The sequence below is a fragment of the Ursus americanus genome, chromosome 25 (genome assembly GCF_024610735.1).
Source record: "Ursus americanus isolate L20-20 chromosome 25, mUrsAme1.1.p, whole genome shotgun sequence".
Taxonomy (NCBI): domain Eukaryota; kingdom Metazoa; phylum Chordata; class Mammalia; order Carnivora; family Ursidae; genus Ursus; species Ursus americanus.
In genome coordinates this window covers 29,043,273-29,070,141 of record NC_142151.1, presented here as the reverse complement: position 1 = coordinate 29,070,141, position 26,869 = coordinate 29,043,273, and the positions used below count along the sequence as shown (strand labels likewise).

General features: G+C 38.6%; 1 protein-coding gene across 5 annotated transcripts in view; it reads left to right on the top strand.

Annotated features, from left to right (window-relative positions):
- SINHCAF (SIN3-HDAC complex associated factor) overlaps positions 1-26,318 on the top strand; it is a 38,647-nt gene extending 12,329 nt beyond the window's left edge. For all 5 annotated transcript variants that reach the window (XM_045811841.2, XM_087855754.1, XM_045811843.2 and 2 more), the window contains 5 exons: positions 1,340-1,487; positions 3,073-3,172; positions 4,729-4,855; positions 11,805-11,955; positions 15,587-26,318. In XM_045811841.2, coding sequence (XP_045667797.1) covers positions 1,360-1,487; positions 3,073-3,172; positions 4,729-4,855; positions 11,805-11,955; positions 15,587-15,746 — 666 coding nt within the window. In that variant the 5' untranslated portion in view covers positions 1,340-1,359 and the 3' untranslated portion in view covers positions 15,747-26,318. The remainder of the gene's footprint in view (positions 1-1,339; positions 1,488-3,072; positions 3,173-4,728; positions 4,856-11,804; positions 11,956-15,586) is intronic.
- Positions 26,319-26,869: the final 551 nt, after the last annotated feature.

Below are 26,869 nucleotides of genomic sequence, written 5' to 3'. Positions count from 1 at the left end.
GGTATTAATAATTTTTTCTTATTGATGTTGTATGTGATGCTTTTGTGATGATTTGTTGTTGGACTCTTAACACTTGTCCATTGGGGTTCAGTTTCTTTTTTTTTTTTCTTTTTTTTTTTTTAAAAAGATTTTATTTATTTGACAGAAAGAGAGAGCAAGCTCAAGCGGGCAGAGCAGAAGCAGAGGGAGAGGGAGAAGCAGGCTCCCTGCTGAGCAGGGAGCCCGATGTGGGGCTTGATCCCAGGACCCCCGGGATCATGACCCGAGCTGAAGGCAGATGCTCAACCAACCGAGCCACCCAGGCGCCCCGGGGTTTAGTTTCTATATTCATTGCTTTTTAGTCCATCTCTTATGGGACACCATAAGAGAACACCAGATGTTCTGGTGAAACTGGCCCTTGGTTTGGATATTCTAAATTTCTTCTAAGGTGGGTATTTACTGCCTGCTACGTTTTTGCTACATGTAGCTCTAGAGCCGTTTCTTCTTCTTGCTTGATGTTGAGATTTTTTTTTGATCATGAGAATCACAATTTATCTCACCCTACATTTCTTGGATATCTGCCTTTTATTATTTATTACTGCTCTCAGCCACAGGGCTCCATAGAGAGCTCCAGAAACTTCTGTAACAGCTGAACCAGACCAATGGTCAGGAAATATGAGCTTGTTTTTAATTCATTTTAAAGATTTATGAAATTATTATTTTTAAATCCTGACCCTGGATTTTTGTGAATTTTACATCCTTCTTTCAGTAGTTTTAATTCAGAGTCAACTTGCTGCTGAGAACTTCCCATTTATCACAGAGGAAATCCCCTCTAACTTCCCATAGGGCAAAGTGTTGTGGGTTGATGCATATTGAGCTACTTGTGTTCCTAGTATCAAACAGTGGTCATTGTAAATGCTCAGAACTTCCCCAGCAGGGAATCGTATCCATGCAAAGGTGCAAAATAGAAGGGGGGTGCCTTACCTTAAATTTTAGGATGCGTCCTTCATTGTGATTCCATCATTTTATAGTGGGGAGAGTTTGTAACATTTTCTACTTAAAAAGTTGATTTTTAAAAAATGCTTCCCTCCCTTCATTTTTGGAGTAAGTGTTGCCAGGAGGGCAGTAGGAGGTATGGTAGAGGCCTTGTTAAGTAACTGAGCTACTCTGTGTTTTATACACTTGCCATGCTAGTGCCAAAAATGGAGGTGGATCCAGGAGGTCTTCCCCAGAGCCCTCCTGTCTGGCTTGGTCATGTAATATCAAGTTGCTGGGGGTGGGGTGGAGCAGAGAACTCTCTTTTTAATGGTTCCTTGTTACAGCCCTCAACAAAGCTGTGTCAATTCCCTTGGCTTTACAGACTATTGCCCAGAAGAAAAGATGTTTGGTTTTCACAAGCCAAAGATGTACCGAAGTATAGAGGGCTGCTGTATTTGCAGAGCGAAGTCCTCCAGTTCTCGCTTCACTGACAGTAAACGCTATGAAAAGGACTTCCAGAGCTGTTTCGGGTAAGATCATCTGATGTTTTTACCATTCTTAGAGTGAAAAAGATCACGGCTTACGGAAGTATTTCCAAGCAAGGCAGGCAATGGGAGTAACATGCTAATAAATTAAAATCACTTGCATTCTCATCTAGGCTATTTTAAGACTCTTGCTTTGAAAACGAATCAAACAATACTGACCACTTACCCTATTCCAGATTATAAGGAACTACCCAGTTGGAAGCCCCTTAGTTATACCAAACAAACTCTTTTGTTTTTAACTTCTAGATATATAGAGACTTTTACTCTTATTCTCTCCTAATAGTAGTTGTTCTCCGGTAGTTTTCTATTCTTTGCATTGTTTTTTCTAAATTATGGAAATGTATCTTAACTCAGCCTCCTGAGGATAATAACAAGACTTAATGTCCTGCCCTGAAATCTGTCATTTTATAATTTTGTTCATTTATCTTTTTTTTTTAAGATTTCTTTTATACATTTGGGGGGAAGGGGCAGAGGGAGAGAGAAAATCTCTGAAGCGGACTCCCTGCTGAGCGCAGGCAGTAGGTGGGGCTCCATCCCACAATCCTGAGATCAGGATCTGAGCTGAAATCCAGAGTTGGACGCTTAACTGATCAGCCATCCATGTGCCCCTCCTTTATCTTTTGACAGTAAACCTCTGGTTAATAAAATGGAATTTGCTTTCTGACAAATACTTGGATAAAATACTTAATGTTGAACCATTTCCCATGTTAGAAGTTATTTTTGCGACTTTTTTTTTTTTAATGAAAATACTTGATTGTTTGTTAATCCTGGATTTTGTAGTTATTTTGAAGGTTGTTAAAGTTTCTCCTGACCTTGCCTTTTTAAATTAAACATTTTTCTCTTAATGTTTCCAGTGGTATACATGGTAAAAGTCACCAGTATTTTTCTCTATGTATTTATAATACAGGAAAAGTGTATTAAATGAAAGTTCCTCAAAGATATAATTTAAAAAGAGCTTGCTGATTAGTCCTATAGATTTTTCCCCCATGCAGATGCAATCATTTTGAAGAAATTTCAGTGCCTCTTCAGTTATGTGTCTTGTAAAACTAGAATATCATGGTACATTATTTGACTTAAAAGGTGGCATTTGGTTGCCTGTGGAAGTACCTACACACTTCAGAAAGATTAATTGGACAACATTGTTTGAAACCATGGTGATCAGGATCTCCTCTAGGTCTTAAATTTTACTTTTATTTAATTTTAAAAACATTATTTTAGAATGACCAAATTGCAGTACGTAGAATTGGTTCATTGGATCGAGGAGTTAATTATATTTCCAAAATGTACCACAGAAACAATGGAACTGGATCGCCCAGAGCAATTAGAAATAGCATCTATAAACTATAAACTGGTGTATTTCTTTCTAAAAGAAGTGTAATTGCATGAATTCTTTTTTTTTTTCCTCCTCTAACATTTTATTTTTAAGTAATCTCTACACTCAGTATGGGGCTTGAACTTATAACCCCAAGATCAAGAGTTACACGCTCTACCAACTGAGCCAGCCAGGTGCCCCTGCATAAATTCTTTAATGTAAATGAGACTAATAAAGGTTTGATTGTTTTCTTATCAGGTTGCATGAGACTCGTTCAGGAGACATCTGTAATGCCTGTGTCCTGCTTGTGAAAAGATGGAAGAAACTGCCTGCAGGATCAAAAAAAAACTGGAATCATGTTAGTTCATCTTTTGTCTTTCTCAGTTATACCTCTATTACGTTTAAAGTAACATTAGCTCCCCCCCTCATTTAGGAAGTAGTACATCCCTCAGACGGAAAAGTGGAAAAAATAAAAACACCAGTTACTGCTCAGATATAATTACTTAACATTTTGGCATGTTTAGAAGCAAAATAGCTTGGTGTAGCATTTCCCTAAGGCTGTATCCAGTATCCTCATTTTGGAGATTTCACAGTGTACATTCACATATTTTTAGGTTTAACACACATTCCTCCAGTTAATTAGACATGGATCCTTTTTTTCATCTCTTAGGATAACATTTATCCTAACTCAAGGTGGTACCATTATGAACACGTAGGGTTTAGAATCAACTGGATTTGAATCCTGGCGTTACCACTTACTAGTTGTGAACTTCAGGCAAGTTACATTTACTTATGAAGTGCAAGGATAATAGCTATCTCATAGCTCTTGTGAGAACCGAATGAGATAATATACATAAAGTCTAACACACAGTGATCAATTATGTGGAAGCTATTCTTACGCTCTATATTTAAATCTAGTTGAGCTCATACTGATATGTAAGTGTGTTCTATTTGCTCATTGTCACTGGTTTTCAATGACCAGAACAACACCGTTAAGTCTTATTTAATTCTTCTGTATGTAGCTTTTAGAACATTTATGGCATTTATACAAAATACTTGTTTTTAAGCAAGCAGACATTTATCTTTTTTCGTAACACTAGCCTTACATTGTCGTTTGGTGACCGTGTTACATTATTATGATAGGTTTTTGTGGGCCTTATAACTTACAAAAAGGTTATTTAAAAAAGTGACTGTTCTTTAATTAATAGCTTATCTAGAAACGGTCCCAATTGTGATTTTGAAGGTGTTGGCAACGTTTTTAAGGGTAGAAATGTACAAATAGTAAACATGAATGAATTCATGAGAAGTGGTACCATGCAGGGCCGGACCAGTGACCATGCTAGAACATACCGTTGCTGTCATGTAAATGACCCCAGCGGACTAAAACGTGTAGTGAAAAGAGCATAAAGCATAGGTAGTGAAAACCTTGATTTGAGTCTTGTACCCTTCTCTACCCATTCTTGCCCGTTTACTAGCTTAGTGAATATAAGGCAAAAGATAACTTGTCTTGTTTTCCTTCACTCTAAATTGGAGTAACAGAAATAGTCCCCTTACTACTTTGTAGTGAAGGTAAAATCAAAAGTGTGTGAAAGCTTTTTATAAACCGTAAAACACTGTCTCGTAGAAATGTTAGTTGTTGTTAGGCTTGCTTTTCTTTAACCTATTGGGTCATTCTTATATAAATCTATTTCAGTTACACTTATTATTGCCTGCTTCAAAGGAAAAAAAATACGACATGAACTGTTCATTCTACAGTACCATGTGATGATTAAAAGTACATGTGGACGCTCAAACACTCTGAGTAGGAAGCTGGTTCTCAATTTTGGCTGCTTCAAATAGGCATTCGTCTGAACCAAAGGAATACAAGAGGTGTCATTTTTTAAATGGTATTAAATATTCAGTATTTTCTTCCAGGTGGTAGATGCAAGGGCAGGACCCAGTCTGAAGACTACATTGAAACCAAAGAAAGTGAAAACTCTATCTGGAAACAGGATAAAAAGCAACCAGATCAGTAAACTACAGAAGGAATTTAAGCGTCACAGTAAGTTTGATATTGAAATACAGGTACTTAAGAATAGTTGTTTGGTTTTTGTGTGTGGGGTGGGGGGTGGCATATCGTATATATAGATTTCTTAAGTTTCTTTTAAAAAGTGTTTGAAGGCATTGTCTTCTGTAGAGATATTTCTATGGACTCTCGAAACTCTAATTTTGATGTCATCAAAGTACTTTGACCAGCAGCTTCTTCAGATTGTGTGGAGACCCCTCTGACCACTAAGATCTCTTTATTACCATCTTAACATTTTCTAGAAGATGTGTTTTTCAAGCTTGTTCACTTGTTTTTTGTGGACAATATGAGACCAAAGCCCAGGTTTTCTGGAAAGTGACTTTAGAAATCATAACTCACATATTGCAATAAAGCTAGCCTCAGGACTTTCAGGTTTCTGGGGCAGTGTGTGTTTTGTGTGATGAAATAGGAAAGGAATGACAAACTAATATCAGGTTCATACACTCTTAAAGGAAGTTGTTGAAGGAGAGGGCACCTGTAGTGGTATTTCGGAGTTTAGATTTCAGGGTTTGAAAAGGAAATGCAGTACACATAATGTTGCTATATTTAGCATTTGCATCAAGCGGGAGGGTTACTAAGGCAGCACTATTGAATTAAATACAGTAGTATTTCTGTAGCAGAAATTCAGAGGAGTATTCACATAGGTGGAATAAATAAAACTTGCATGGGCTAGTCAGGCTTAGCTACCCTAATTTTATAGTTCAGGTCAGGCCAGATTTTGTGGCCAAACTTTCTGTTTTCAGAACTTTTTTTTTTTTTTAAAGATTTATTTATTTATTTGATAGAGAGCCAGCCAGCGAGAGAGGGAACACAAGCAAGGGGAGTGGGAGAGGAAGAAGCAGGCTCCCAGTGGAGCAGGTAGCCCAATGCGGGGCTTGATCCCAGAACCCTGGGATCAGGCTCTGGGTTAAAGGCAGATGCTTAATGACTGAGGCACTCAGGCGCCCCTATTTTCAGAGGTTTTTCTCAAAATTGTAGATGGGGGTGGTGGACCAGTAATAGAATTTTCAGCATTAAAAGAATAATCTGTTGGACCCTGTAGAACAATTATAATAACAGTTCGAAGGACAAAATATTATCAATCAATGCTTGTTTTAGAATAATGGTAAAAGATAGTTAAGTATACTGTTAAGGTAGAGTGAGAAAAGGAAAACTATGATTTCTTGGGCATTTTGGTATATGTACCAAGCACTTTACATACATAGCTGTCTTGATAATTTGTTTAGAGACTAGGATAGGAACTAGAGTGGTGATTTTACCGTGACCCAGGTCATTTAGTAAAGATGCTAGAGATGAATTCAGCCTCTGGTTTGTCTTGACTTCAAAGGCCTGTGCTCTTTCTATAATACCACCCTGCTCTCTGGGGTAGTATAATCAATACCCATGACGCTGAAGTCTTTGCAGAACTTCTGCTAACTTTCTGCTCTTTTAAGTAGGTGTTACTAGTTCATAGTTATTCTGATGATATATTTAATCTTTGGCTAAAATATCTTAATACTTTATAGTAAAATATTTAGGTAATAGCATATATATGTATATTTTAATTATACATGTTCTTCTGTCTTTTATTTAAAAAAATGTTTTTTCCCCCAAGTTTTTATTTAAATTCCATTTAACATACAGTATAATATTAGTTTCAGGAGTAGAATTTAGTGATTCATCACTTACATATACCCAGTGCTTATCACAATACGTGCCCTCTCCCTAATACCCATCCCCCACTTAGCCCATTCTCGCCCCACCCGCCTTCTAGTAACCAACCCCTAGTTTGTTCCCTTTAGTTAAGAGTCTGTTCTGGTTTGCCTCCCCCCACCCACGTTCATGTCTTTTATTTCTTAAGTTGTACGTATGAGTGAAATCATATGATATTCGTCTTTCTCTGACTGACTTATTTCACTTAGCATAATATTCTCTAGCTCTATCCATGTCATTGCAAACCTTCTTTTAAAAATCTCATTCTTGGGGCGCCTGGGTGGCACAGCGGTTAAGCGTCTGCCTTCGGCTCAGGGCGTGATCCCGGCGTTATGGGATCGAGCCCCACATCAGGCTCCTCCGCTGGGAGCCTGCTTCTTCCTCTCCCACTCCCCCTGCTTGTGTTCCCTCTCTCGCTGGCTGTCTCTATCTCTGTCGAATAAATAAATAAAATCTTTAAAAACATATATATAGGGGCGCCTGGGTGGCACAGTGGTTAAGTGTCTGCCTTCGGCTCAGGGCGTGATCCCGGCGTTGTGGGATCGAGCCCCACATCAGGCTCCTCCGCTATGAGCCTGCTTCTTCCTCTCCCGTTCCCCCTGCTTGTGTTCCCTCTCTCGCTGGCTGTCTCTCTCTCTGTCAAATAAATAAGATCTTTAAAAAAAAAAAAAATCTCATTCTTTATGGGTGTGTAATGTTCCTGCGCGCGCGCGCGCACACACACACACACACACACCCATCTTTGTTTATCTATATAGATGGACCCTTGGGTTGCTTCCATAGCTTGGCTGTTGTAAATAATGCTTCAATAAACATAGGGGTGCATACATCTTTTCAACTTAGTGTTTTCATTTTCTTTGGGTGAATATGCAGTAGTGGAATCACTGGATCACATATTTCTATTTTTAATTTTTTGAGGGAACCTCCATACTGTTTTCTACAGTGGTTGTACCAGTTTGCATTCCCACCAATAATGCACAAGGGTTCCTTTTTCTTCACATCCTTGCCAACACTTATTTTTTGCCCTTTTTTTCTTTCTTTGGAAAAATGTCTTTTAAGGACCCTTTTGTAACTGAATTATTTGTTTATACATGTTCCCTTCTTAACCATCTATCACCCAGGGAAAAGAAAAAGACTAACTCTGTCCTCCATTCTTACCAGGTTTTAATGAACATTTGGGAAATAGTAATTTTCTTCTACCACTTAAAGGTTAGAGGAATTGATCATTCGTATGTATATTCTTAGCTCCACCCTTTAATTATGGGGAAAGTGATACCTGACTCAGTTTTGCCTTACCTAAGGGAATATGTCCAGTGTAATTTTAGATTTTTATTACAAAGCTGTGTTGTGGAGAGAGGGATTGGAGACTGAAAATAAGTCCCTTTGAAAAAGGTGTGTGGGCCTTGTAGGCTTAGACCAAAACAGGGTTTTCCCATGTGCATTGTGAATTGATAGCACCTGTGTGTAACACAACAGTTTTGAGTTTTTATACGTCATCCACTAAATAGTGTTCCCACCTCTGGTTATATATTTGCTTCCATGCATCCTGCCTGTACCTGACCTTTATTTCTCTTTCTGAGATAGTCTTTCTTATGTGTGGTGTACTGGAAAGGCATAAGACCTAGAGCTTGAAGATCTGGATTTGAGTTACTGTTCTTGAAACTTAACAAATATGTGACCCTCGTGGCACTTAACGTTGAACCATATTTTTCTAATCTGAGAAATGGGGATAATCAAGTTAAAAAGTGTTTTGTAAAACAAAACAAATTCCTATGTAAATGTTATTCTTTTTGTCATCCTTCTTAAAATCTACAATGAATTCTGGTTGCTATGGAATAAAGTTGAAAATCCCTAGTGAGTCTTTTGGAGATCCTATTTCAGGCAAAGAATATTTGGACTGAGTCAGTTCCCTTCCTGTGCATAGTGTGTTCTGCTTCCACTACTTTGCTCATCATCCCTACCTACCCCATGCTAGCTAATTACTCTTATGTGCCTTTTCAAATCCCACAGTTTTTAAGATTTTAAAAATTGTAGTTCTTTGAAGAATTTCCAGGCCTGCATTCTAGAAGAGAATTTTCTTCCTTACTGCATTTTTATATAGTTAGTTGTATTCTTGTATCCCAAGTGTTAGATTTAGCCATGTGAAATTGCCATTTTTATAGGTAGAAAACGGTCTAATAAACTGCAGCTTCAAATGTTTCTTAGATATTAAGTGCTTCCTAGGATAGTGCGTTTTCTTCACCAGCATAGAGCTGATTGCTGCTGTTGCTGCTAATTGTTTGGGAAGCCTTTTAAACATTCCAGTAGACTTATTTCTTAAAGCGTGCTGTTCTTGAGGATTTTGTAGGTAAACTTTCTGGCTTGTAAATTTGACTTGTCTTTTAGGGGTAAAAATACTAAGTCATGTTTAGCTTGTATCTGATGAATTGCTTTTATACCTTTTGAAATCAAGATCTGTTGTTTTTCCTTTATAGGTAAGGTATTGTTTTTCTTTGGTTGTTTTTAAGATTTTTTCTTGTCTTTAGTTTTAAGAAATTTAATTAATGGTGTGTCTTGGTATTGATTTCTTTGAGTACATCCTGTTCGGGGTTTGCTCAGCTTCTTGAATATATCAGTTTATGTCTCTTGCCAAATTTGGCAAGTTCTCAGCCATTATATTTCTTTAAGTACATTTTCACCTCCGCCCTCTCTGTCTTTCCAGGACTGCAGTGACACAAATGCAGATTTTTTGTTATAGTCCCAGAGGTCTCTAAGTCTCTATTCAGTTGTTTTCTCTGTGTTGTTCAGGTTGGATAATTTCTGTTGTTCTTTCTTCCAGTTCATTGATTGTTTCCTCTGTCTCCTCCATTCTGCTGTTAAGCACATCCACTGAGCTTTTTATTTCATTTATTGGGTTTTTTTCTTCCAGTTCAAATTTTAGTCCACTTGGTTCTTTATTTTTTAAACTGAGATCTACTCATGGAGACTCTTGTCATTTGTTTCAGTCATGTTCATGATGGCTCACTGAAGCATTTTTGTCACAGTTATGTTAAAATCTTGGTCAGTTAATTGTAACATCTGTCATCTTGCTGCTAATATCTGCTTAACTTTTCTTGCAGTTTGAGATCTTCTTGGTTCTGGATATGGGGGATTTTTTAATCCCCTTTTATTTAATATTTATTTTAAATAAACTGTTCCCTGGGTGTGGAACTCGAACTCATGACCCCAAGATCAAGAGTCGAATGCTCTACCAACTGAGCTCTACCATAGGTGCCCTTATGAGGGATTTTTTTTTTTTTTTAAGATTTATTTATTAGAGAGAGAGTGCACAAGCAGGGGGAAGGGCAGAGGGAGAGAGAAATCCTCAAACAGACTGCCTGCTGAGCACAGAGGCTGACATGGGGCTTGATCCCAGGACCCTGAAACCATGACCTGAGCTGAAATCAAGAGTCAGACATGTAGCCAACTGAGCCACCCAGATGCTCCTTTTTTTTTTTTTTTTTTTTTTTAAGATTTTATTTATTTATTTGACAGAGACAGCGAGTGAGAGAGGGAACACAAGCAGGGGGAGTGGGAGAGGAAGAAGCAGGCTCCCAGCGGAGGAGCCTGATGGGGGTTGATCCCAGAACGCTGGGATCACGCCCTGAGCTGAAGGCAGACGCTTAACGACTGCGCCACCCAGGTGCCCCCCCCTTTTTAAAGTAGTCTCCATGCCCAGTGTGGAGCCCAAAGTGGGACCCAAACCCACAGCCCTGAGATCAAGACCTGAGCCAAAATCTTCGGGTGCTTCACTGGTGGAGCCACCCAGGTGCCCCTGAGGCATTTTTTTAAATCGAAACCTGTGGAATTTAAGAAACAAAACAGAGAACATAGGGCAAGGGAAGGAAAATAAAATCAGATGAAAGTAGAGAGGGAGGCAAACCATAAAGAGACTCTTTTATAGGAAACAAACTGAGGGTTGCAGGAGGGGAGGTGGGGGGGATGGGGTAACTGGGTGATTGGGCATTAAGGAGGACACTTGAAGTAATGAGTATTAGGTGTTGTATGCAACTGATAAATCACTGAATTCTACCTCTGAAACTAATAATGCAGTATGTGTTAATTGAATTTAAATAAAAAATGAATTGAAACCTGGACATTTAAAAATTATGTTATGGATCTTACTTAAACCTTTGATTTTACTGGCTTTTTTGGACACCCCTGTAACAGAGGTATTAAAAGTTACTGCCCAGGGGCGCCTGGGTAGCGCAGTCTTTAAGCATCTGCCTTCGGCTCAGGGCGTGATCCCGGTGTTCCGGGATCAAGTCCCACATCAGGCTCCTCCGCTGGGAGCCTGCTTCTTCCTCTCCCACTCCCCCTGTCTGTGTTCCCTCTCTCGCTGGCTGTCTCTCTGTCAAATAAATAAATAAAATCTTAAAAAAAAAAAAGTTACTGCCCAGTTAAAAGTCAGGTTCCCCCCTCCACCTCCATTGACACCTGGGAGGTGGGAGAGGAGCTCCTCATTGCTATGGGATGGGGGTGGGAGTTAAAGTTCCCACATGGTGGGGGTACTCATTCCTGGTGGGCCATGGTGAAAGTCCTGACTCTTCAGCAGGCTTCCTCTTGACACCCTGGTGGAGTTGTTGGGGTTTCATACCAACCTTAGGAGGATGGAAATCTTAGGCTCCCCACTTGGCCTGTGTTGGAGTGGGTGGGGTTGGGGCCTCTTTTTTCTGTGGTGCTTGAGTAGAGTGATTATTGTCTATAAAAGTTTCCTGTCTTGTTAGGCTGCCACTTTCCTCCTGGCCTTTTGTTTAGAGAGCAGGGTTTCGTTGGCACCTTTTGGGGGGGAGTGTCTATACCCATTGGTATTTCTGGGTTGTTGGCTTCTCTAGCTCTAAGATTGGGATTTATGAGGCAAGAAGAAAACCCATAAAAACTAGGGAACTCACCACCGTGTCTTTTCTTGGGTCGAGCTCTCTAACTGTTGCCGACTTTCAGAGTCTTCAGGTTTGTTTTATATGTAATATCCAGGGTTTTTAGTTGTACTTATTTATTAGTAGGAAGAATGGGGAAAGGTATGTCTGTTCTTATCTTCCTGGAAGCTTATGTCCTCATTTTCTTTTAGAAACACTTTAGTACAAATGTCTTCAAATACCAGTAATAAATAGAAAATAAATTCTTTTTTTCTTTTTACTAGTTCGTTCACAGTTTTTTATGCTGAGCCTTAGCTGCATATAATGAAATTATACATTTTTCTTCCTCTTTATTGCAGATTCTGATGCTCACAGTACCACCTCAAGTGCCTCCCCAGCTCAATCTCCTTGTTATAGTAACCAGTCAGATGATGGCTCAGATACAGAGATGGCCTCTGGCTCTAACAGAACGCCAGTTTTTTCCTTTTTAGATCTCACATACTGGAAAAGGTAAAAGCAACAGAAAATATCTTTCTAACCAGCAAACCTTCTTAATTACAGGCAATGGTTTCCCACTTCCTTAGCAATTAAATGGCATTTGGCAAACAGCTGTTAGCACACATGGTTGGAGGTGGATTAAGCAAGAATTGAGCTGAGAGTTGGGATTTTGTGTGCTTTTCCTATTAAAATTGATGTAAAATAAAAGTCATGTTAGAGAACCTAGATTTCCTATAATGGAGTAGACTAGGTATTGATCAGTTCTCTCACTGGAAAAAGTAAAAGCTAGAGATTTATATTTTTAAGTCTTTAAAAATAGCATTGATAAGTGAGTAAATTAATAAGGAATAATCAGAGGCCAAAATGCTAAGTGAATGTAGGACCCCCAAAGTCAAAAAAGGGAGAATAGACCAGGAAAGAGAATATTCAAAGAGAAAATGATTAAGGATTTTCTTTTTCACAGATTTGGGGAGACTAACAAATTAAATGTGAGATAATAAGCATTTATCTTATGGTAGAGAAAATTCACCCACAGATGACTTGTTAGAGTGAAACTGGAAAATGAAAGACAAAATAGATCTTTAAGCAATGAGAAAATAAAGACATTATTTTCAAAGGAACAACAAACATACAAAGCTGAGTTCTCAGCATGAACAAAGGAAGCCAAAAAACAATAGTATTTTCAACGGACCAAGAGATGGTAACTCTCAGCATAGAATTATGTATATGTAGCAAAAGTATCCTTTTGTGGGGTACCTGGCTGGCTCAGTTGGAAGAGCATTTTATTCTTGATCTTGAGGTTGTCAGTTTGAGCCCCATGTTGGGTGTAGAGATTACTTAAATAAACTTTTAAAAAAGTTATCTTTTATGAACAAGGACATAGGGCTTTTTGACTGGGAAAAATACTTGAGAATTTGCTGCCAACCTGACTCTAAATAAAGTTCTACAGACAGAAAAAGAGATCCTAGATTAAAATTCTGAGGCTAGATAAAGAACATAGCAAACATTTAGGTAAATTTGAACAAACACTGACTGCTTGAAATTACAATAGTTGTGGGAGTAAAAAAAAAAAAAAGAATTACAAGACAACAGTAATATATAAATCCAGGCAATAAAAGTGATAGGAGTTAAGGTATCCTAACATCCTAGCATTGTTGAGAGTGAATCAGTGAATAACTAACTAGATTAACTATGTCACCACGAAAAGAATAAAAAAAGAGTGAAAACCTCCAGAGTCAAGAAGGGGAGGGCAGAAAATCTAAAACCTACCTAAATGTACCTAGCAAAACAGGATGGAAATAGAAAACCTCTATATTTGTAAATTAAGAAACCATAGTCCAGAGAAGAAAGTATAATATGAGAAAATCTTTATAACTAAAGAATAACTGAAAAATACCATGAGTCAGAACATACGGTATGAAGTTTAAAAGAGTTGGAGGAAAAGTTAATGCATTTATTTATTTATTTTAATTTAAGATTTTATTGATTTATTTGACAGAGGGAGTGTGCTCAGGAGAGAGCACGGAGCATGTGCACAAGCAGGCGGATGCACAAGCAGGGGGAGTGGGAGAGGGAGAAGGAGGCCTCCCACTGAGCAGAGAGCCCGACGTGGGTTTTGATTCCGGGACCCTGATGCAGGGCTCGATCCGAGGACCCTGGGATGGTGACCTGAGCCGAAGATAGACGCTTAACCAACTGAGCCACTCAGGCACCCCAAGTTAATGCCTAAATGCTTAGAAAAGAAAGACTAAAAATAAATGAAGTGATACGTATCCAATTTAAAGATTAATGAAACCCAATACAAAGAAAAATAAAAGCAAGGAGGTCTTAAAGATACGAGTAGAAACAAATGGAGTAGAAAGCCAGTATGTAGTGAACAGGATCAGTAAAGCGTTGGATCTTGAAAAAGACCTGACCAAAAAAACTACTAGAGATGAAGCAGATAGATAAAAAAGAGATAATACACATAAGCATCTTGGATAACAAAAGGGAGATTTAGTTATAAATAAAACAAATTTAAAAGGCAGTAGGACATTAAAAGCAACTGTATGCTAGTAAATTGAACATATAGGTGAAGTGGATACGTGAGTAGAAAAAGTTTACCTAAATTGTCTCAGGAAAAAATAGAGAACCTGTATAGTCTTATAATAAGTTGATTCATTGGTCAAAGTCTTCCCTCCAGAAACCCCAGGCCCATTTAGGCAAGTTCTGCCAAACATTCTAGAAACAAATGATTCTGATCTTGCATTGGCTTTTTCAGAGTAAAAGAGTTCTTTTTTACATGAGTAAAAGAGAACATTGGCTCCAAGCATTCTATGAGGCTAACATAACTTCAGTACTGAAAGAATGTATCATGACCAGATTAGATTTCTTCTAGGGATAGAAGATTGGTTTAAACATTAAAAATCAACTCATAGAAATTTGCCACCTGACAGTTTATAAAGGAGGGGGGAAAATGCCTACCATTTTAGCAATACTTTGAAGATGTTTGATAAATTTGAATGTTTCTTCAAAGTTTAAAATAAAACCCTTAGTAAATAGGAATACACAGGAACCACATTGATAAATAATTGGCATTTTCAAGTAAACATGAACATGTTTCCATTTCTGTATCCCGGAACATAGCCTAGAAAACGTTTAGGCATACATTGGTATGTATAGCATGCATGTAGTGGCAGAAGTTGTACCAATAAAAGGAGAGTGGAGGGGCGCCCAGGTGGCTCAGCTGTTAAGTGTCTGCCTTTGACTCAGGTCATGATCCCAGCGTCTTGGATCAAGCCCTGCGTTGGGCTCCCTGCTCAGCGGGGAGCCTGCTTCTCCCTCTCCAGCTCCCGCTACTTGTGTTCTCTCTCTTGCTGTCTCTGTCAAATAAATAAATAAAATCTAAAAAAAAAAAAAAAAAAAGAGTGGATAAACTGTGGTATATTTATATGGTAGAATACTATACCTAAAATGAAATAAAAGCTCTAACAATAGGTATGAACCCAATGTTGAGCAAAAAAATTGCGGCATAGAGTATGATTCCATATATTATGGGTTTCTTTTAAATAGGAGATAACCAAGCAATACATGTAGAGATGCAGATGTGGTAAAACTATGAAGTGTAAAGAAAAAAGGCAGTGACAGGCTTAAAATTAAAGAGGAGAGAATGAGATGGGGTAGGGTGGGATTGGAGAGGGGCATACAGGAGTACTTCATAGGAAATGATTTTTTTTTTCCCATAGAGTATGTGATCCATGGATGTTTTGTTGTACTGTCATTTTTTATGCCTTTATGTATATTTGATTATATATATATTTACTGGTTGTATCAGCCTGTTTATGATGACTGTTTGTTTGTTTCCAAGAGTCGGTGATTTTTAGGGGAAACAGTTTATAGTGTTAGGAGCAGCTTCTGAAACTGCTATCTCTCAGAATGACCCCTGCCCCCCGTAATGTTTGATAAGAATCCAGTGCGAGATTGAAGGGACCTGGGTAATTCCCATAACTTAGCTAATTGGGGGTCTCTCTAGGAGCCTTTCATTTGGACTGTTTGCTCATGTTGTACTTAGTTATAAGGATGTAGATTTTTTTCCCCCTTTGCTTTCTTGTATTACTAGTTTTCTACCTTATTAATCGATTTCTCTCCCATTTTTTTCTTTTAGACAGAAAATATGTTGTGGGATTATCTATAAAGGCCGTTTTGGGGAGGTCCTCATTGACACGCATCTCTTCAAGCCCTGCTGCAGCAATAAGAAAACAGCTGCTGAGAAGCCGGAGGAGCAGGGGCCAGAGCCTCTGCCCATCTCCACTCAGGAGTGGTGACTGAGGTTTAGGTAGAAGGGGAACAAAAACGATTTAAATTTTGCAAAGAAAACAAAGCAACAAAACCCTCCTATTTTTAACTCGGATACCTGCTATTCCGCCAAAAGACAATTTCTAGAATAGTTTTGAATGGGCTGTTATTTCTCCTCCAGTTCCACAAACTCTGAAGCCAGTGTCTAGCTTACTAAAAGAAAAAAAGAAGTGTACATAATATTTAAGATGCTGAGTATTTCATAGGAAAGCTGAATGCTGCTGTAAAGTGCTCTTTAAGTCTTTTTTTTTTTTTTTTTAATCCCCTTCTAATGAATGAAACTAGGGGAATTTCAGGGGACAGAGATGGGATTTGTTGTATGATAAACGTATGTAGTTTTAGCCTTTCTATATTGAGAAGCAGTGGTTGGGGCATTTTTTAAGATGGCTGGCTATACTTGTTTTCCTTCATGATAATAAATTTGTCATAACTCAGTAACATGGACTTGCCCCTAGAGGTAGTTGTTGATAATTTTGCAATAATCAGGTCTTGCCAAGGTTCTGATGACTCAAACCTGTACTACTGAATATGAAGCAGGACAGACGAAGCTCTCTGGTGCAAATACCTTGAAGGAGTAATTTCTAAGTAGACAGAGAGGTAACTTAACTGTATATGTTGTATCCTGTGTCACCTCCCTCCATATTGATGTTTGATAAAGATTTTAATCTATATTGAAACTTCTAAAGCAGAATCAGAGCTCCTCTGGGGAAATGTCAAGTTTTAGGATGAGCAATCCTAAATGAATAGTACCAAAGCATTACCACTTGGTAGAGATCACATTCTATTAAAAAGGTTAAATTATCTGAAAAAATGTGCAAGTCTTCAGGATGGCACACACAACTAGACAAAGGTTAATGCTTCTTGGGGCACATTTCTTAGAGGGCTTGCCTAGTGTGTAAATAATTGACTTTTGTTTGTGTTTCATGACTGGCGACTTCATTGAAAATCTGCACAATTCAGTTTTAGCTCTGGATTACTTCAGTTGACCTTTGTGAAGGTTTTATCTGTGTAGAGTGGTTGTTTGACTTGTTTTAACCTATTAGGGTTTGGGGTTTCTTTTCACTCTATATTAAAGTAAAATTCTACTAAAAGAAAAGAGGTGTGTGTTAATGCTGAGTGGGTTGGTTTAGGTTTGGCTTCTTAGAGTCTGGCTTTGTGAACCCTGAGCTATTAGATGATAAATCCTAAACACGGAGCTCTTCAGTTCTAAAATCTTCATTTGAAAAGCCTTTTACTTGAACCCAAACCAAAGTACTCTCATCGCCTCTTTTCTAAATGTTCAGGAAGAACATACCCCCAGTTCAGACTTTGATAATGAGGGAGGATCATTTGCCTGCCTTATAGTAACATGACTCAGTGCTTATTTTTAAAACTGGATTTTTAAAATTGGATAGTATAAATAACAATAAGGAGTGAGCCACTTTTTATGGGCACCCTGTAGTTTTATAGTTCTTAATCTAAACTTTAAAATTTTATATTTCTTCCTTACGGCAAAAACTACAAGCCACCATATGCACAGACTACACAGTCAGTTGGGTTGGCTCTCCCACAGCCTTTGAGGTGTATTACAAGAGTCCCAGCCATTATCATCTTCCTCCCGTTATTTTGAAATGGCTTTTTTTTTTTTTTTGTACATTTTGGCTACAGTATTGGTGGTAGAATATACTATAATATGGATCATCTCTACTTCTGTATTTATTTATTTATTACTAGACCTCAACCACAGTCTTCTTTTTCCCCTTCCACCTCTTTGCCTGTAGGATGTACTGTACGTAGTCATGCACTTTGTATTAATATATTAGAAATCTACGAATCTGTTTTGTACTTTTTATACTGTTGGATACTTATAATCAAAACTTTTACTTAGGGTATTGAATAAATTTAGTCTTACTAGAAAATAAAAGAAGCTGTTCTGTGACTTTGTTTAAAAGGTGTTCTTAGGTAAGAATAACTAACGTTTTTGGCCTTCACAGATACTCAGTTTAACTCCCTAAGTTTTATAATAAGCCATGAAGGAAAAAAGTCCTCTTTATGGAGAGATACTTTAAAAGACATTTTAACTGACATGCCGAATAATTAACCTTAGTAGATAAGAAGATTTTAATAATGAAGGACAAACTCTCTCCAGTGGTTAATTGATTTTTTTTTCTTTTCTGCTCTTCTGTTTTCTATTTCATTATTTATCTATCTATCTATCTATCTATCTATCTATCTATCTATCTATCTATCTATTTTTAAAAATGTCTCCAGTGTTTTAATGTCTATGATGTGGTTTTATTGTTACTGCCTATTGGAGTAGTGAGAATCATCATTGAAACTTTTTTTTTTTAGACTTTTTAAAAATTAACATATAATGTATTTATTTGTTTCAGGGGTACAGGTCTGTGATTCATCACTCTTGCACAATACACAGTGCTGCCCACAACACACACCCTCCCCAATGTCCATCACCCAGCCACCCCATCCCTCCCACCCCTGGCCGCTCCAGCAACAAACCCTCAGTTTGTTTCCTGAGCTAAGAGTCTCTTATGGTTTGTCTTCCACTCTGGTTTTTGTCTTGTTTCCTTTTTTCTTCTTTTCCCCTATGATCCTCTGCCTTGTTTCTCAAATTCCACATATCAGTGAGATGAAATAATTGTCTTTCTCTGATTGACTTATTTCTCTTAGCATAATACCCTTTACTTCCATCCACATAGTTGCAAATGGCAAGATTTCATTTTTTGATGGCTGCATAATATTCCATTTTACACACACGCACACATGCATACATACACATACACACCACCATCATTGAGACTTTAAAGAAATTATAAAAACTGGTGATAGCAAAAGGTGGATTTTGGCACTGGAGTCAGACATGGTCTTTTAATTTCTGACCATGCCCCTTTATTAGCCATTTGAGTCACTTGGTCTTCGTGAGCCTCCAAACTTCTGTAAAATAATTTACTTTATAGAATTATTTACTTCATAGAATTATGAGGAATCTAAAGGGGTGTAATCCATATCGAAGTTTTTTTTTTTAAGATTTTATTTATTTGAGAGAGCACAGTCACAGAAGAGGGGGCAGAGGGAGAGGGAGAAGCAGACTCCCTGCTGAGCGGGGGCCCTACGTGGGGCTCAATCCCAGACCCTGAGATCATGACCCAAGCCAAAGGCAGACACCTAACCATCTGAGACACCCAGGCACCCAATACAGTCAGTGTTTGAATTTGGTTTGAGATAGTCCAGATGATTTGCCAACATCTAATCTAGTCACTCTGAATTTACGAAGTTAACCTGAAGTTAAGCTCAGGTGGTTGGCAGAAATCATTTTGTGTGGCTTTAGGATGGAGAGCCCAGATTTCTTAACTGGCTGTAGGGCCCTGGGTTCCTCGCCACCTGGGTTCTTCTGATGTGGCTGCTTCCTGCATCAAGCCAGCAGATCTCCAGAGCCAGTTTGCTAGCGAGTCCGAGTCTCCTCAGGTCCTGTCCACATTCAAATGAAGAAGATTACACAATGAACACCGTGAGGTGGGGTGTGGGGCTCATGAGGGACGTCTTAGAGTGTTCTCTGCCACAGCACCTCATTTTCTTTTCTGACTGAATCACTTGAAATTGGGCCTCTTTGCCCTACATTACAAGTGCTTTCTGTAGCAAGTTTAAAAAAAAAATTCCCCTACTGTGGGTCAGGCGCTTTTAAACATTGTTTAAACAACTTTGCAAAGTTAAAAAAAAAAAAACCAAACAAACCTGTTCACAGGTAAGTGGAGGTGCAAGGAGGTCTTTTGTAACTTAAATCAACTTTCCTGATTCCAAAGCCTTTCCTCACTGAATTGGCCCCTATCCCTGCTATAGCAGTGGTATTGTCTTAACCTGCATTTGGAGGTGGTTACATAGCTCTGTTTTAATGAGAGGTTGACTTAGTCTAAATCAGTTGATCAAGTTTTGTTTCTTAATTGTGATGTATCTGTTAATATACTGTCTTTTTGTGTAGCGAAACAACTGGGTATTCTAAAAATAAATGAAGGTAGCCAGAGCTCCCTGCTTGCTCTTCAGTGAAGGATGAAGATGCCCAGGGAGCCTCGTGGTCCAGCGTTCCTATAACAGTTTCCTAATGTTCCAGATTTGGCATTGTGGTACTCTGGCAGTCATTTTTGTGTGATGTTCAGTGACCTGGGAAGGGAGGCAAAAGCCAAATTGGATCAAAGATAGATAATTTCACAGGCTTATGTTCTCAAAGAAAGGGATCTGAGGGTTCTAACAATTTCTTGAACTGTGGAGTTTGGTTACTCATTGTGACCATGAGAATGCTTTCGGGTGCAGGTATCTTGCACCCTGGTTAGAAGCTGCTTGTTATTGTATGTTAAGTTAGGCAGTCTTGGACATACTTAGTTGCTGGCTTCAGGGTAAAAGAGTTTATCTTGTAGTTTAGAGAACTGAAAAGATTTGGGCAAAGCCTCTCCTTTTTTTCAACGCTTGAAAGGGGGGGGGGAAATAATTTGGTCTGTTTTAGAACTTGGTTTTCTACACTCAGCTTACATTAGCTTTAACATTGTGGGGGGTTTTTGTTTTTGCTTTTTTGTAATTACAAGAAAGAGTGGTTGTTTTAAATATAAAAAGACTCAAAAATCTCAAGATTATTCAGTCATTGGTAGGATTAAAATAGGAACTTGAACAATTATGTTGTGTCCCCCCGCCCGAACACGTTTGTAAGGTAACAGTGTATTCTTCGCCTCCAGCCACCTGTATTATCCACCCAGGGTTGATTCTGTCCCCACCACTCCAGGGACCACTGATGGCTTTCTCATGGGGAATTCCAGAGTCCTCAGTTTTTTCACTTAGCTCCTCAGCAGCACTTGCTGTAATGGATGGTATCTTTCTTCAGATATTCTTGGCTGATAACACTGCAGCTTCTAGGTTTTCCTACCTCAGATGCTCACTGGCCAGGTCATCTTCGGGGCTCTTCCTGGACCATCTCCATTCCCACCATCCCAGACACTATCTAAAATATGCAGGCATCTTTGAAGTCTGTCTCCAGAGCTTTTACCAGTCAGGGTGCTGGCAGGAAGTAGATGACTTACTGAAATGCATAATTGAGGAAAGCTTCATAAAGGGACTTTACAAAGCCGTGCATGTGGTATAGGGAAACCCAGGGGAGAATGCAGTTCTCAGGCCCAGGAACACTGGGACTAGTAATACTGGAGTGCTGTTCCCGCCTGCAGGTCTGAAAGGTCGAAGGGAGGGAGTGGTTAATGGAACCAGGAGACCTGCTCTATGGAAAGGGTGGGAAACTGGGAAGCCGCAGGAGTATATGTATATTCCTGTCACTTTCCAGATTGACCAGCTCCATCATTAGTGCTTTCACACATACTGTTTGGTCCCCCTGACCCATTTCCCTACTACCTTCTAGCCAGGCTTCACCTCCTTACACTTCAGGTTTCCTCTCAGGTACCACTTGGGGAAGCCTTCCAGAGCAGCCTCTACCCCCATCACTCACAATTATATGTTGAGTAGGTTCCCTGAAAGTTGGAACCATGTCTTTTCTCACCATTATCACTCCCACAGTCTAGCACAGTGATTACTACGATGTAAATAGGAACACAATACATATTTATTGATTATAATTTTGTATTTTCAGAAGTTCATAGAAGAATTTATGCTAATGGTCTGTTTTTAAAAAATACTTATTTTAGAGAGGGAGGGACAGGGAGAGGGAGAAGCAGACTCCCCGCTGAGCAGGAAGCCTGATGCCCATCCCAGCACCTGGAGATCATGACCTGAGTCAAAGGCAGAGTCCCAAGCGACAGAGCCACCCAGGCGTCCCTATGCTGATGGTCCTGATATTCAAGAATTTGAAACACATTTAAAAGTTGAAAGGGCAGTACCATAGTATAACTTGCCTAGATCCACCAACTGTTAACCTTTTACCACATGTACTTCGAATTTGTTTTGCTGAATCATTTGAAAGTGACAACATGGCACTTCATCCCTGGATACTTGAGCATTCATCCTGGAATAAGGATTTTCTACATAAAACCACAATGCCATATAATATAATCTGTATGGGATAAATTGCCCTATTATCCCAAATGTCTTTTAAAACCTTTTGCTTGGGGCACCTGGGTGGCTCAGTAGGTTAAGCGTCTGACACTTGATTTCAGCTCAGGTCATGATCTCAGGGTTGTGGAATTAAGCCCTATGTTGGGCTCTGCTCCGCGCGGGGACTGCTTGAGATTTTCTGTCTCCCTCCCTCTACCTGTTCTCCCCCCATGTTCTCTCTCTCTCTCTCTCTCTCTCTCTCTCTCTCTCTCTCAAATAAATAAAAATCTTTAAAACTTTTTCCTCATCCAGGACCCAATCAAGGTTTTTGCATACATTTTAATCTGGAATAGTCCTCCCTGCCTTTTTTCCCCCATGATATTGAGTGTTGGTGTCCCAGTCAGTTGTACAATGTCCCATATCCTGGACTTTTTCTGTTTTTTCTTAGTAGATTTGGACTGTACTTTTTGGTAAGAATGTAACAGACTATGTGGTTCATCTCTTATTGTGTCACATCAAGATGCCTGCAATGTCAAGTTGATGCTAAGATTGATGATTTGGTTAAGATGGTGACTGCCAGAACTTTCCATTTTAAAGGACGTTTTTTCCTTTTGTAAATGAACAATCTGTGGGGTGGTAAGTACTGTGAGACTTTTTAAACAAACTTTCATTCAAGTATTCATTGAGCATCTATCTCCAAGACCCTGTTACGTGTCCTAAATAGTTCCTCACACTTGAGAAGTCCTGTCGTCCTTACCTCCTTTGAGGATCTCGGCTCACTTAGGGTGTTGTGCTTATTCTTGTCCTTTCATTGCCCTTGACTCATGTTCGTGATTTCTCTGTGGTTTTCATTCAGAAGTAAAGTGGTGGTGTAGGGGTTATGTTTGGCACATGAGCTTGTTAGTAAATATCGACAGGGCATAGATAAATAAACAATGGAATTAGAGTCAAAAGACTTGAATTTAAATCTTGATTTTGGTACTTTCTGGCCCTATGATCTCCGATAATTTCTCTGAGCTCATTTCCTCCTCTGTAAATTGGAGGAAATATAGCAGAGCTGTAGTAAGAATGAAATGAGGCGCCTGGGTGGCTCAGTGGGTTAAGTGTCTGCCTTTGGCTCAGGTCATGATCCCAGGGTCCTGAGCAAGAGAGCCCACTTCTCCCTCTCCTGCTACCCATGCTTCTGCTCGCTCGCTCTCTGTCAAATAAATAAAAAATAAAATCCAAAAAAAAAATGCTAATAAAATGAGAGAATGCATCATAAAGGGTCTAGCCTAAAATAGGTGCACAGTGAAAGGTGTGGGCCATCATTTGTTCTTTTCTTCTTTATGAGGTCTAAGTGGTTACAATAGGAATGAAAACTCTTATTATCTATAGTTCCGGTGAACACAGGAAAGGTCTTCAACATTGTACATCAAGACACCTACCTCCTCAATAAAGAGCTCTGAAGCTTTGTTAGGTTTCAGTGCTTAAAGGAGAAAATGTATTCACTACAAGATGATTATGCTTTGGCAGCACATGAATCCCAGGATTGGGAAAGTGTACAAAGGGCATGAAGTGGTGCCAGATATACAGTAATTAAGCTGCACAAAAGTGTGCTGAAATGCAGGGAGTGGCCAAGATAGGCTCTTGGGATGATTTTTGAAGGGTAAAATTTGGCTGTGTTGTAACAGTGGAACCAATTCATAAAACATGCTGAAATAGGACAGAATACCTTTTAGCCTCGAGGCCCAAATCTCTTAACAGTTTAAGCCCAGCCAGTTTCCTGCTTCCACCAGCCTGGCCTTCTGGAAGAGCTCCAAAGGAGCACCATTCACACTGTAACCAAAATTCTGTCCCCTTTCCCCACTTAGGCTGGTGCCAAGGACAGTGGCATTGGAGTGCAGAATTTCAGGGGTGCTTTGGCTCTTGCAACTTGAGACTCTGCTCCTTAAATTCTCCATTAGACAGATTTCAGATTTTGTAATGGTTTCTTTCTTTTCCAAATAAGCCTATGATGAGAGAGGAGTGCAGTAGGGATAGGTTTGGCTGTTTCTAGAGCATTCCGGGGATGTCAGTCTGTCAGGTGTTAAGAGGAAGAAATCTGTCATAGTTAAAAACTATAATTTTCATTTTTTTTTCTGAAGAACTAAAGCCATTTCACATATTCCCAGTAAACTATGAATTATTGAGGAGGCTGTCAGGAAGAACTGAGGGGCTAAGGCCTTCACTGCTGTTTCAACCAGCAGCTTTTCTACCCTGGCCGTGTAACTTCCCTTATCATGTACTTCTAGGTGAATGTCCACGAGGTGGCGCTAGTTACATATCATACCCTGAGAAGGTTTTCGCATCATCCAGGTTCGCACGCTCATTTTGCAAATGAAAGTTACCTAGCGATCACGTAGGTAGGTAGTTGTACAGCTTAAACTGGAGTTAATCCAATGCTTCATCCATAGCTAAGTAGTCATTTAGCTTAAATGCAAGCCTTAGAAACATTTAAAATGTTTGGAGAATCTATTTCTAGTTCCTTTTGGAAGAGACAATTTTACTGTTTAATAAGAAGTAAAAGCCAGCCTTTACTATTTTCTGCAATTAATTTTAAATTATTACAAAGGAGAAAGAAAGTGTTCTCTAAATGTCCTTATCTTAGAAGACTGCCATTTCTGTTTATTTTGTTTCTCTCATTTTTTCCCTCCTTTTTGTATTGAGGTATAATTGACATGTAATGTATTAGTTTCAGGTGTACAACACAGTGATTCGATATTTGTAAATACTAGGTGTTTATGCACTGTTTTATAGTATATATATCAGCACAGTGCTACATGGTCATAATATGTAAAAAAAAATGAGTACATACTCATTTTTTTCCTAATGAAAAGAGAGATCAGAAAGATTTGGAGAGTTGTGTACCTCTCTGTATGTGTATTACATGTCAATAAGATGAAAAGTGTTTGAAGGAAACAATAGAGCCATGGAAGATTGGGGGTGAGGGCTATTCAAGTCCAAGAGATGATTTTGGTGAAAGTGGGTTTACGAACCTTTCCTAGATTTGAGGGAGAAGGAGTGAGAGCAGCCAGAACTGTTTTATATTACATGCTTATCAAACGGTTGTTTCCTCTCCCTTGCCTGTGTCCCATAGTGTGTTTTTCAGAATGGGATATCCTACCTCAGGAATAAAGTTATTAAGCATGCCATGTCATCACTGGAAAGGAAACAAAAACCTGGCTTTACCTGGGGACTTCTGGTTTCTTCCTTCACCTCCTATTTAATTGGATGCCCACAATTCTTAGCCCCAGACTTTTTCTTTTTCTTTTTCTTCTTTTTTTATTTATTTGTCTATTTATTTTTATTATATTATGTTAGTCACCATACAGTACATCCCTAGTTTTTGATGTAAAGTTCCATGCCAGATTATTTTTTCTTAATCATGTTGAAATGTTGTAAAAATTAGTGGGAATGGCCAAACTGGTTTATTCATCAAAGATAAGTCTCTACATTTGGCCCAGAGCAGAAAAAATTATGACTTGCAAGGCTTTTTAAAGAAGGTTGAGTGGAAGGTAGAAATGAAGTTATTTGGATATGGCAGTTGTAAAAAAGTTTGACAGCTGCCCTAACAAGACAGGTAATAAAGAATATGAGGGACTAGTAGAAAGAATATTTTAGGGGAAAGTATTAGTGGATGATAGAGACCAAGAAAACTTGTTTCAGGGAAAATGAATGTGATTCCATAATTTAGCAATAAAATAGATGCTGCAAAGTATCTGAAATTTATTTATTCAATCATCTACTAAATAAATATCAAGTTTTTATTCTATGCCAGAGGCTGACCTAGACTCTGGGAATATTGTATACTACACAGTATCCCAGCTCTCAAGTGCTTCACCGTCTTGGAAAATAGACAGTAAGAAATGCTAAGACAATGGTTAGTACAGGATGCTATATTAGCCACATGGGAAGTCCCACTGGTTTAGAGAAAAGTATTAAGTTACCATTGAATATTTTGTACCAGGCACTGTGCTAAGCACTTTTAAAATCACACTGGCTTTTATTTCTTTTTTTAAGTTTATTAATCTTTTTTAGTAATCTCTATACCCAACATGGGGTTCGAACTCACAACCCCAAGATCGTGTTGCATCCTCTTCTGGCTGAGTCAGCCAGGCACCCCTAAAAATCACACTGGCTTTTAAATTCTACTGTTGTCCTCATTTTACAGATGAGAAAACAGAGGTTCAGAAAGGCCAACTGGTAAGAAACAATTTTGATGCCAATACCAAAAATTCTGTAAGTAGAAATCTGAAAAACTAAAAAGTAATTTGAAAAGTATTTGCATATAAATATTTAGCCACTAAAATTTTAAGCTTCCCTGGGTACATTTATTTTCAAATTTTTCATCAAAGTGTAATACATAAAAAGAAGGGCACTGTCAGAGCCCCTGGCTGGCTCAGTCAGTAGAGCATGCAATTCTTGATCTCAGGGTCATGAGTTTAAGCCCTATGTTGGGTGTGAAGTCTACTTAAAAAAAAAAAAAAAAAAAAAAGGACATTATCATAAATGTATAGCCCAATGACTTTGCTAATGAGCATGCCCATGTAACTTGCATCCAGTTTAAGAAATGCAACATTACCAGTTTTTTCAGAAGCCCACCCACCCATGCTCCTTTCTAGTCACTACCTTCCCTTGACTTCCAACAATCTAGATTAATTTTTCCTGTGTTTGTACTTTGTAGAAATGGAATTGGATAGCATGTATTCTTTTCTATCTGGCTTTTTTTTTTTTTTTCAAAACCTTGTTTTAAGATCATCTACATTGTTGCATATAGTTTTAGATCACTCCTTTTCCTTACAGTATAATTTTCATCATTTGAATGTACCATAATTTTTTCATAGGTATTTTTTTAGCTTTGATGAACATTGCAGTACATGTCTTCTGGTGAACTATAGATGCATTTCTGTTGGATGTATAGTAGGGGTGGAATTATTTTATCATAGGATACGCGTGTGTTCACTTTTCAGAGATATTGGCAAATGATTTTCCCAAGTGTTCGTACTGTTTTGTACTCTACCAGCAGTGTATGAGAGTTCCATTTGTTCCATAT